General features: G+C 46.5%; 1 protein-coding gene across 1 annotated transcript; it reads right to left on the bottom strand.

Annotated features, from left to right (window-relative positions):
• Positions 1-847: 847 nt before the first annotated feature.
• Positions 848-11,498, bottom strand: FASTKD3 (FAST kinase domains 3). The gene is made up of 7 exons (XM_025867478.2): positions 11,380-11,498; positions 9,019-10,489; positions 8,300-8,385; positions 5,314-5,488; positions 4,063-4,132; positions 2,702-2,816; positions 848-1,215 (listed from the first exon to the last, which is right to left on the bottom strand). The coding sequence occupies exons 2-7, from the start codon at positions 10,454-10,456 to the stop codon at positions 1,117-1,119; spliced, it is 1,983 nt and encodes a 660-aa protein (XP_025723263.1). The 5' UTR covers positions 10,457-10,489; positions 11,380-11,498; the 3' UTR covers positions 848-1,116.
• Positions 11,499-11,512: the final 14 nt, after the last annotated feature.

Raw genomic sequence — 11,512 nt, 5'->3', positions numbered from 1 at the left:
GAGGCTATTCGCAGCCCTGTTATTATTTATGATTATCCCTGTGGCAACAGAGGCCCAAGATCACCCATTAGCAGGTGGGAAAGCTGGAGCTTAAACCCAGGCTAGAGAATTAGCCACTGTGCTCTACTGAGCCTCAAGACTAGACTGGAACCTTCTTTCACCTCTCGTGATGAATGAAACGGGCAGGACACTCAAGCTCGCTGAGCTGGTCCACGAACCTGCAAAGCGGGAACAAAACCCAGATCAGGGGCCGGGGACTTGCAAGAGCGTCCGCTGTGGAGCTCAGCCGGGGCTCGGCAGAGACTGAGCCCGGGCTAAGGCACAGCCCGTCCCCCCGTCCAGGGTCACGGAACTTGCTGGTTAGGAGCCCGAGTGCGCAGCTCCAGAGCTGCCGCCGCCCACCAGCTGGCCTCCTCGTACTCTTCTCCCCCGAAACTCGAACCTGACACCAACGGCGCGAGGACGCATTTGCACTGGCAGACAATCTGATCCATTCGATTCAAAATCAGAAACTTCTCTCTCAATCAAGTGCCTCTCCCCAAATCCCACCTAAATAACTTTCACATCTTTACACCTTAAAAAAAGGATAAATAGCTCCTGTTCCGATGGAAAACGTTCTCTTACTAACTAAAGAGTTATTTCTGCATAATTCTGTAATGCACGTTTCTATCAACAGTCCTAGGCTCTTCTCCACCGTTCCTTCTCCTTACCACGTAGGACTGCTTCTAACCAAGTATGAAAGAGGGAAATAGGAGACAGGATTTCTTCCTTCTATTTGTTACAAGAGGAAACAAAGGTCTTGAAAGAAAATATTTTCAGTTAGCAAATAACCACCATAAAACAAAGATTTAAAAATGACCCTCATTTCAATCCTTTATTGTACTCGATCAATTGCTTCATGTATAAAATACCTATAATGGTATTAAATAAAAATAAAACTTTATTTAAAATTTACCACTGGTTAAGTGTATACATGGTATAAGGAAAACTAGACCCTTTCCAGATCACCACAGTCCACGAACGGCTAAGTCACAATGTACGTTCTGTTTTTGTACCGAGTCCCATGAAAACCCAGGTTCTTCACGTTCTGAGTCCTAGAACCAGCATTCCTTCCCGTTACCAACGAACGCCCATGTTTTGAGAAAACAGTTTTCTTTGTAAATACTCCACCAATTCCACTCTTGATTTTATCATCTCAATCTCGTAATAGGGGATCTGTAAAGGAAGGGAAATAAAAGAAAGACATCATAACCCGTCACGTTCTGAAGCGCCTTGGTGTCCTGGTTTCCCGAACCCGCCCCCCTCGGTGGCACGCAGGCTCCCGGAGGGCAGAGCTCACAGCTGGCATCGTGTACCCCCAGCGCCTCCAGCAGCGCCCGGCACACAGGCGGGGCTCAGTGCACCAGCAGCAGAACATGCCGAGAACACTGCCAACTCCAGCGCGGGCAGAGCCTCACGTTTCAGTTGAGGGTGGAAGGAGAGCCAGAGCCAGGGGCCGAGACGGAGCCCGAATCTGGATCCTCAGAGCGGTGGAGACCAGTCTGACGGGCGAAGCAGCGTGGGCAAGGGAGAAAGGCAGGAGAGCATGGAGAGGGATGGGGGCAGGGAAGAGGCCGCTGAGCTCGGAGCGGAGGGTCTGGCTGCGGGCCAGCTGGGGGGCTCTTGGACGCTCAGATGTAGACGGGTTTTCGCTTTCTCCTGTAAGCGGTGAAGGGACAATAAAGGTTTCTGAACACGCACTGGCGTGTTATCTCTAGAAAAATTAGTCTGGGGACGTAGGTGAAATACGGAGTGGAAAAACGGAACCAGACATGAGAGCAGACTGGCAGCTGGGCAGCTCCGCGCACCTTCACCGCGGACTCCTCACAGGGGACCTTGGTGAGCCATCGATACCGCAGATGCAAGCAAGCGCCGAGGCCTTAAAAGTGTTGGTGAGGGGGCGCCTGGGTGGCTCTGTCGTTATGTGTCTGCCCTCAGCTCAGGTCATGGTCCCAGGGCCCTGGGATCGAGCCCCGCATCGGGCTCCCTGCTCGGCGGGGAGCCTGCTGCTCCCTCTCCCACTCCCCCTGCTTGTGTTCCCTCTCTCGCTGTGTCTCTGTCAAATAAATAAATAAAATCTTTAAAAATAAATAAATACATAAAAGTGTTGGTGAGGATTCTGGTTTTAAAGGGTCCTCTTGTCTATTTCTATTCATTATATCAGGGGGAAATGAAAGTAAAACAGATATTCTAATAATTTAGTAATTCTAGAAGCAGAGGTTAGCATAGCTCATAGAAAATACAGGGATGCCGCACTTTTGGAAAACGGAAGGTCTGAACGTTCTGTATTTCGAAATATAAATACAGAGATTAAGCCTAATGAACGAAGTTGACATTTAAACTAGATGTAAGATCCTTGGTCCACTGGGCTGGCAGACTACCTAGCACCCTGGGAAAAGCAAATCTAAAGTAGAAATTGCTTTTGGAGCGGCGCCTGGGAGGCTCACTCGATAAGCATCTGCCTTCGGCTCAGGTCATGGTCCCAGGGTCCTGGGATCGAGCCCCACATCGGGCTCCCTGCTCCGCGGGAAGCCTGCTTCTCCCTCTCCCACTCCCCCTGCTTGTGCTCCCTCTTTTGCTGTGTCTCTGTCAAATAAATAAACAAAATCTTAAAAAAAAAAAGAAATTGGTTTTGGAGCAAAGGAAACAGGAGAACTCATACCTGAACAACGTGATAACCAAGCAAGCGCAAGTGTCTCTGTTTAATAGCTTCCTTTCCCAGTAAGTGTTTGCTGTTCAGAGAAAATCTTTTTGGATCATCAATGCACAGCGCTACCCTGAAAAATTATAGGGGGAAACTTATTTTTTTGTTATTTTTTAAGTTATTTAAATTCAATTTAGTTAACATATAGTGTATTATTAGTTTCAGAGGTAGAGTTCAGTGATTCTTCAGTTGCATATAACACTCGGTGCTCATCCCATCACGTGCCCTCCTCAATGCCCATCCCCCAGTACCGCATCCCCCGCCCACGTCCCCTCCAGCGACCCTCGGTTTGTTCTCCCCTAGTTAAGAGTCTCTTACGGTTTGCATCCCTCTTTTTTCCCTCCTTCCTCTATGTTCACCTGTTTCTTGAATTCCACATGAGTGGAATCATATGGTATTTGTCTTTCTCTGGTTGACTTATTTCGCTTAGCATAAGACACTCTAGCTCCATCCACGTTGTTCCAAATGGCAAGATTTCATTCTTTTTGATGGTTGAGTAATATTCCCTTGGGTATATGTATCATCTCTTCTTTATCCATTCATCTGTTGATGGACATCTGGGCTCTTTCCATAATTTGGCTTTTGTGGACATTGCTGCTATAAACATTGGGGTGAGGGTGCCCCTCTGAATCACTATGTTTATATCCTTTGGGGTAAATACCCAGTAGGGCAATTGCTGGGTCGTAGAGTAACTCTTTTTAACTTTTTGTGGAACCTCCATACAGTGTTCCAGAGTGGCTGCCCCAGGTTGCATTCCCACCAATTAATTTTTGCCGTTCTGACTGGTGTGACGTGGTATTTCATTGTGGTTTTGATCGGTATTTCCCTGATGCCAAGTGATGTGGAGCGTTTTCTCATGTGTCTGTTGGCCATTTGTGGCTTCTTTGGAGAAATGTCTGCTCATGTCTTCTGCGCATTTCTTGACTGGATTATTTGTTTTTTTGGTTCTTGAGTTTGATAAGTTCTTTATAGATTTTGGATACTAGCCCTTTATCTAATAAGAGGGAGAAACTCAATTTTTAAGACAATCCAAAATATTTATACATTTTTTGTGGCAAGGGTTTACTGGGGATTCGGCTACTTCAGTGTGTCAGCGTTATTTTCAGGAACTCACGGGTGTGCTATCCTTTCCTATGCTGAAACTGCACTCAAGTTTATTAACATTAATGTTGATGTTACACAGAATTTCCACAATTGGGCTGCTGCACTCTACCGTCTTTACTTCCAGAACCACATGAACTTTCCCACCTTGAGAAAATAGCATCGATTATCAAGCTCGCCACGTCTTGTCACATAAAAACCATACCAATTTTCTTTACCTTTTATGCACATCTTCGTCAACTGTATATGGCAGTACAAATGCTTCTTCGTCTAATTTAATTTCAACATCTGGTGAGAGAAGAAAGGAAACATTCTCCGTGTGGTGCCCTCACAAACACTACGCGCCTGCTCTCCTCCTTCTGCTTTGAATTCGTCCACACCGCAACGCACCCAGCTGTGCTGAAGGCTGCGAAGTAATGACCACACCAGACCACGGTGAGAATTTCACTTTAACCAGCTCTATGATCAACCACGTCAGCCTTAAATTAAGGAGGCTCAACCACCCAAAAACCAGGAGTGGGTCCTCAAGGTATCGGGCGTGACAAGAACCCCGCCTGCTTTTTCCTTCTCCTTATAGTAAGCGGTGGGCACCCTTCAACCCAGAGTGAAGAAAATCCTTTAAGCAAAGCACAGGTATAACCTCTGCAAGTCAAAACTTTCATCGCTGGGGCTCCCAGGGCCGCCAAGGTAGGCAATGTCTCTTGCACCCCGACGGGTGGTTGTGGGGCACAGGAGACCCCACTGCCTTCCTCTGATGGTCTGCCATTCCTTTTGTAAAAAGAGCACGTAAGGGGGAGGTGAGCTATGACCACCTGAAGCCAATAAGACACTGTCACCTTCGAGCTGATTTTCTTTTACTCATTAATTTTTAAAAAACCATGAAGGACATAAGGACTTGAACTCTCCGGCCAGCCCCGTGCAACAGAACTTTCTGCTGCGAAGCACGTATTTTCACCTTTGCTGTCCACTACGGCATCCGCCTGCCCCCTGGGAGTCTGAGCACTTGACGTGTGGCTCCAAGGAACTGAACTTCAGATGGGTTTTAAATATGAGCTAATGGAAATTGAAGTAGCCACAGGGACTCCTGCCTGCTGTGTGGGCCAGCGCTGCCCTAGAGGACAACAGCAATGGGCAACGGCACAGCTCCCATAGTTCCTGGTATCACTCTACACTCGCACCTGGTCCTTATGGAAGTCTGGGTCACTACGCTTCCTACTCTCATTTTACAGAAAAGAAGCAAGCAGAGAAAGGTTACTCTGCCCAAAGACATTCTGCTACCACGTGGGACTCCCCCCTACCGTCTGGACTCCACAGCCCTACCGCTCACCCACTGTTCCGATCTGCCTTCAGGAAAGGGCCACCTCTGCTTTACATTTCCAGGCCTTCCACTGGCTACTAAATCCCACAGATTCCCAAAGAGGACAGCATGCCGAAGCTGGTAAGCAACAGCAAAACTCCCTACTACTCACCTATTGTGTAACAATAGGGCGTTAACACTTTTGAAGCAAAATACAATCTTGCTCCCAAAAGGTCAATCAGTCCAATCTTCACAGATCTGTAAAGGTGAAAATCCACAGGCGTCTCCAGGGAAGAGCACGGAGTAAGAAATGACCTCACTTGATACTTAGGAAGAAGTTTCTGACCCTAAAAATTGGATGTTTAAACTTGAGAAAGGAAGATACGATACAAAACAAGAAAATAAATCCAATAGTTCAATATATCTTTTAAATGTGTTTTCAAAGTAGTCAGAGATCACAGAAGGGGAGGGACGGAATAACCATGCTATTACAGCTCAAGAAACATCTCTGGAACTCTCAGAATCGCTTTAAGGGCCTTGAGGACACTCACGTTTTTAACAGAGGACAATATGAAAAAGGTGACATTTCAATTCAGGGAGAAAAGGATAGCTATATAGTAAATACTGCAACTGGTAATCTACCTGGGAAAGAATGAAGTGAAAATTCTAGCATGCGCCGTGGACTATCATAAATTCCACGTGAGTTACAGAGCTAAATACAGGAAGGGAAGTGATATTTTTATTTTTTTAATTTTTTATTGTTATGTTAATCACCATACATTACATCATTAGTTTTTGATGTAGGGTTCCATGATTCATTGTTTGTGCATAACACCCAGTGCTCCACGCAGAACGTGCCCTCTTTAATACCCGTCACCAGGCTAACCCATCCCCCGACCCCCTCCCCTCTAGAACCCTCAGCTTGTTTCTCAGAGTCCATCGTCTCTCATGGTTCATCTCCCCCTCTGACTTACTCCCGGGAAGTGATATTTTAAAAATTTAGAAAAATATTTATATTACCTTAGAACAGGTAAAATATTCTGAAGTGAGAGAAGAAACCATAAAAGATGGATAGATTTCACTACAGAAAACAATTTTTTTTTAAAGATTTTATTTATTTATTTGAGAGAGAGAGAGAGAGAGAGAATGAGAGATAGAGAGCACGAGAGGGAAGGGGGTCAGAGGGAGAAGCAGACTCCCCGCCGAGCAGGGAGCCCGATGCGGGACTCGATCCCGGGACTCCAGGATCATGACCTGAGCCGAAGGCAGTCGCTCCAGCAACTGAGCCACCCAGGCGCCCAAAACTTAAAAATTTTTATAGAGCACAAAGATACCATAAACAATATTAAATTAAAACAAACAAAAAAGTAAAAACTACAGGGGTACCTGGGTGGCTCAGTCAGTTAAGTGTCCGCCTCTTGATTTCAGCGCAGGTCATGACCTCGGGGTCCTGAGATTGAACCCCGCCTCAGGCTCTGAGTTCAGGGCGGCTGTCTGCTTAAGTTTATCTCTCTCCCTGCACCCTCCCCCCTCCCCCATGCACATGTGCACATGCTCTCTCTCAAAAAAAGAAAAAAAATTTTTTTCAGAACTACAAACCAGGGGGAAATATCTACAACATACACAGATACACAGGAGATAACAGCTCCATCTTATGTGTTCTAGGATGAGACCCCCCCCCCCAAAAAAAGACAACCCAATAGGAACCTGAGTCAAGAGGTCACTAGAGGATTCACAGCAAATGTAAATGACCAATAAGCACCGTGAAAATATGTTCAACTCATTATTGCTCATTAAAATGCAATTTAAACATGTGACACAGTAGTCTTTCTCATGGAGTCGAATGACAACAATTAAAGGACTAATAACACAGCGACAGAAGAGGCAGGGCCACGGTGGAGGAAGGGACATCTACAACCATTAGGGGCGGCAAATCTGTGGGTAATGCAATCAACTCACTTTCAGGAATCTAGTCTCTAGATCAAAAAACAAAAAGGCTCCAGTAGGGAAGGATACGTAGAGATGTTTATTACAGCCCGCTGATGGAGAGAAATGCTGGAGAAAACCTGGAAGTCCAACAATGATGCAACAGAATAAATGTCTGGAAATAGCATGCCACCCTTAAAAAGAATGCACTTAATCTTTGTGTATTGCCCCAAGGAACACCTGCAATATACTGGATATATACAAGCACACTGTCCTTGCAGTAGTCCCATTCCAAGGCAAAATAGCGTTCGTGCATTTGTGCACATCTCAACATAAAAACTGTTGTCAACACTGCTCCTTCAGGGATGGAAGGAGGTTGGACCTGAGTACCATTGATCTCTATGTGCCTTAGCACTGTTTAAGCAGCTTTAAGGAAAATAGTGGGGGGCATGTGGGTGGCTCAGTCAGTTAAGCCTCTGCCTTCGGCTCAGGTCATGATCCTGGGGTCCTGGGATCGAGCCCCGCATCGGGCTCCCTGCTCTTCGAGGAGCCTGCTCCCCCCGCTTGTGCTCTCCCTCCCTCTCTCTGTCAAATACATAAATAAAATCTTTTAAAAAAAAGAAGAAGAAAATAGTGGTATCTTCATTCTTACACCTTACTCTGAAATGAGCTACTCTTAAAGGGGACTCCGTGTAGCCCGGAGGAGCAGGCAGGGATGAGCAAGTCTGGAGATGCCATCTGTGACCCAACACAAGGGGCCTGATTAAGTTAGGAGAATGAATCTCTAGAGTACTAGATGGGAAGCACAAATTGCACCTACACTGAACCCTATCAGAGAAGAGGGAAATGTCTGGCTTGGCTTAAAAATGTACTTGAAATCATTTAGGATTTGCTCAGTCCAGAGATTCACACTTTTGTATCTAACAGCTATGGGGAGTACTAAAGCCCTTCACAGCCAGCAGAGTGAATCTAAGGTCGCTCTGACTGGAGGACAAATCTTCCAAGACACCTTGCGGCAGGAAACGGGTCCTTTAAAGACAACAGGAATGGGGCCAATTCAATATCAAAAGAAAAGACTACCTGGTGGCAAGTAACTCCAAGCGAATGAAAGTTCTGCTTTCTGATGCCGTTACTGAGACAGATCAAAAGAGGAGAAACTTAAGATTGGGAGAGGGAAGACAAAAGAAAGCTGCCCCCACAGGGAAATAAGGCAGCCCGGCTCTCGCTCTTACCTTGTAGAAAGGGCATTCTAGGACTGAGGTTAAGAACAGTTGGGTCAGCTGTGCAAGGCTCAGTCTGTCCAAATACAATTCTTCACCTGAAATAAAAAGCATTCCAGTTGTACTTAAGTTTGGATTTTGGTATGTGTGACAAAAGAAAGGTACATCCAGGAATGCACAACACACACTGATCACTCCGGAAGGAATGTACTTTTAAATGACTCTGGGAAAAGAACGTGCCAGAGTTAATGATGCCCTCTTGCTTGCCATCAATACAATCTCATTTTAACTTCCAAGGAACTCAAGCTCCAAACTACAGAATATAATTCAAAGTACCAGGTATATTAAAATCATTGAGAATTTCCTTTAACTGTGGAGACATGGACACCTGACATATCTGGGTGGCCATCAACTGAGACGACCAACGCCATCCTTTCAAAACCGAGAAGTTGCCAGTTGCGTTCACGGCTTCTGACATGTTGTGACTATGACCAGGGCCACGTCACATCCCACAAGACTCAGGCTGGCGGTCTGTTGACCAGAAACTGTTTGCTTTGTGCAGTGTTCCATCATCCTGGAACTCTGTGTATCCACTGGCACCGGACACTCATCTTCAGGTTATTACGCAAGAGAAAACAGAGGTGACGCATTGCTCAGTGTACAGGTAGATACACAACTTGAAAAGAGTACACGTTCAATTTCCCCACCCTCAGAAGTTATAACCAACTCACCTTGCAGCTTTTGAAGAAAATAAGGGCTGAATATTTTTGCCATGAAGTTGACCGGATGGCATTCAATTAGTGAACAAGAATGGAGAATTTTCAGTAGTGTTTTGGGTGGAAAATAATTGAAATGAGTGAGCAACGTGTTTTCTAGCTTTCTAAATAAAGCAGAGGCATTTGGGGGCAAATAATTGAGTTTTCCAAAAGGTTCGATTAACTCAGAAATCTGATGAAGCAAAAATTTTTCTGACTGGCAAACAAAGGTTTCTGCCACTGCATTGAGGATGGGTTTTGAAAGAATCCTTTTCCTACTGCAGTACTCCATGACCTTGCTGACAACCTCAGGATCCAAAGTGAGACACACTGAAGCTACATGTTGCTCTAGGGCTTTTGTAAAAAATCTGTCATTGTGCCCAAAGTATATGAAAGCCTCTAAGACTTTTCTGAGCTCTTCATTAGTAAAATGAGGGATATGCCTCACAACGTATTTTCCCAATTTTATAACCAGAGGAAGTGCCTGAGTTTGATCAAGAACTGCTAGGGCACTGAGCATCTGGCTCATCAATGTAGGACTCAAGTTGTAAACTACTGACAGAGAGAAGTTGTTTAACTTATTTAGGAATGCTTGGTGTTGGTCCACTTTTTCACTACAAGCCTGCAGTATCCTATAAAGGGCCACAATATCCTCAGGAGTAAATTCTTCCAATTTTTCACTTTTCAGTTGACATATAATCAGTTCTAGCGTCGCACAGCCTGGACCTTGCAGTTTAATCAGACTTTCCCCAAGAACACAAAGACTGTGAACTTCCAGGCCACCCCGTTTGAGACGACGCTGGCATTCGGCCACCAGGTTCAGTAACAAGCTACTGTGGGGATCCACGTGCAACAGAGTCAGGGCTTGCAAAGCAGTCACCAAAACGGTGTCTGGCAGACCTGAGGATTCCTGTTCACACTGAATGCATAAGGCTTGAAAGACACTATTCTTTAGTATTTCTTTTGGCAGCTTTTGATTACCCTCTTTTTTTTCCACTTCACAAATCCGCTGTAAGGCTCCTGCTGCTAGAGTCTCAGGCAAAGTTTGCAGCGTGCTTATAAAACTTAACACTTCTTCTGATGAGGTGAAGTTGTTCAGTCTCCTGTAAAACATCTGTTCATCCCCACTTTTAAGATTTTGTTCAGGCCTATCCCAATCATGTGCTTGAGAGAACACCGGCTCACCAACTGGATTAAGGTCCTTTCCATTTTCTGAATGGAACTTTTTACAACGGCCATGATGGAATCTGACCCTGAAAGGCTCAGACTGTGGTGAACAGAACCACGGACACAGACGCTCCTCGGAAACCTTGTGAACATAATTTACAGGATGATTTTTCAAAGCAGCCAGAGCTCCATGGATCCGAAAATGAGACAAATGGCAAAGGTTCCTCCGCAAGGTAATTAAAGCCATGCCATCAGATTCTCAACTCTTCTTGATTTATGACTAGAGGAAATAAAAAACATGGTCAAATATATACAGAGCATAACTCAACAACGTGAACGCTTATGAAGCAGGATGAGTACTCGTGACAAATGATTCACAAAAACCTCCCACTTAAACACAAGTACCCGAACATCAATCTCTGCATCCACGGCTTAGAGAAGTGGCAGCTAAGAATAATACTCGCTATTATTCGCCATGTACCCCCGTGCTTTACCGGTAGAGCTTAACCCTCACAACACAAGGAATTAAGTACTTCTAACCATTTTACAGATGAGCAAACTGAGCCCAAAGAGGCATTTTGTCCGGTCTGCACAGCTCGTCCGGGGCAGAGCTGGGATTCACACTCAGGCGGTCTACACCCGAAACACGCCTCCTCTATGTTGGCTGATAGAAAGCACTGCGTCAGGTTAAGTATACCCCAAAGGAGCAACGGGTAAAAGGGCCAAAGTTCGTACAGGTCCACGCAAAGCAAGGGTCGAAACAGGTATAAAAGGCCTGAGGTGTTTTCCTCTCGAAGAAAAGATCAGGCCGGGGCGGAGGAAGAAAGGGGTCTAGTCTGGCCAAGGGGGAAAAAGGCCGATTTAAAAGAAGTGAAACGATGCAGGGCGCTACGGGAGGAAGGCGGAAGTTCCGCGTAGACCTAAACGCTCTGCCTGGTCTTAGGAACACCAGTGTGTGCGGTCCAGGGCAGACGGGGCGCCCCCGGAACCGCGTCCTCCCAGGAATCAAAGGAGCCCACGCTCCGGGTACCTCCAAACCCGGCGACCCGGGAACCTGAGCTCAAGCACAGGGCGTGCAGCAGCGCCGGCCAGAGAGAAGCGGGCGGGCCATGGCAGCACGGACACCTCGGCAACGCCACGGGCTCCCGTATGCCGGGCCGGGACACCTACCGCCAGGCGACACCTGCCGCGCTCAGACCGCCGGAGCTCCGAGCAGCGCCGAGGCCCCGGAACCTCGCGGGCCTCCGTACGCGCATTCCATAGCCGGCCCCCCGCCCCCCCCCCCAGCAGCCCGGCGCATGCG

Source organism: Callorhinus ursinus, unplaced genomic scaffold (assembly GCF_003265705.2).
Source record: "Callorhinus ursinus isolate GAN/ISIS: 27379988/994484 unplaced genomic scaffold, GSC_fseal_2.0 scaffold3, whole genome shotgun sequence".
Taxonomy (NCBI): domain Eukaryota; kingdom Metazoa; phylum Chordata; class Mammalia; order Carnivora; family Otariidae; genus Callorhinus; species Callorhinus ursinus.
Note: the sequence above shows the minus strand (reverse complement) of the source record. Positions and strands in the feature narration are given on the sequence as shown.

Excerpts from the sequence above, each read along its gene's own strand:
- FASTKD3 (XM_025867478.2), bottom strand. The coding sequence starts at position 10,456 with ATGGCTTTAATTACCTTGCGGAGGAACCTTTGCCATTTGTCTCATTTT. Across the intron at positions 2,817-4,062 it reads GACGAAGATGTGCATAAAAG|GGTAGCGCTGTGCATTGATG; the intron begins GTAAAGAAAATT and ends ATAATTTTTCAG. Across the intron at positions 1,216-2,701 it reads TTGGTTATCACGTTGTTCAG|ATCCCCTATTACGAGATTGA; the intron begins GTATGAGTTCTC and ends CTTCCTTTACAG.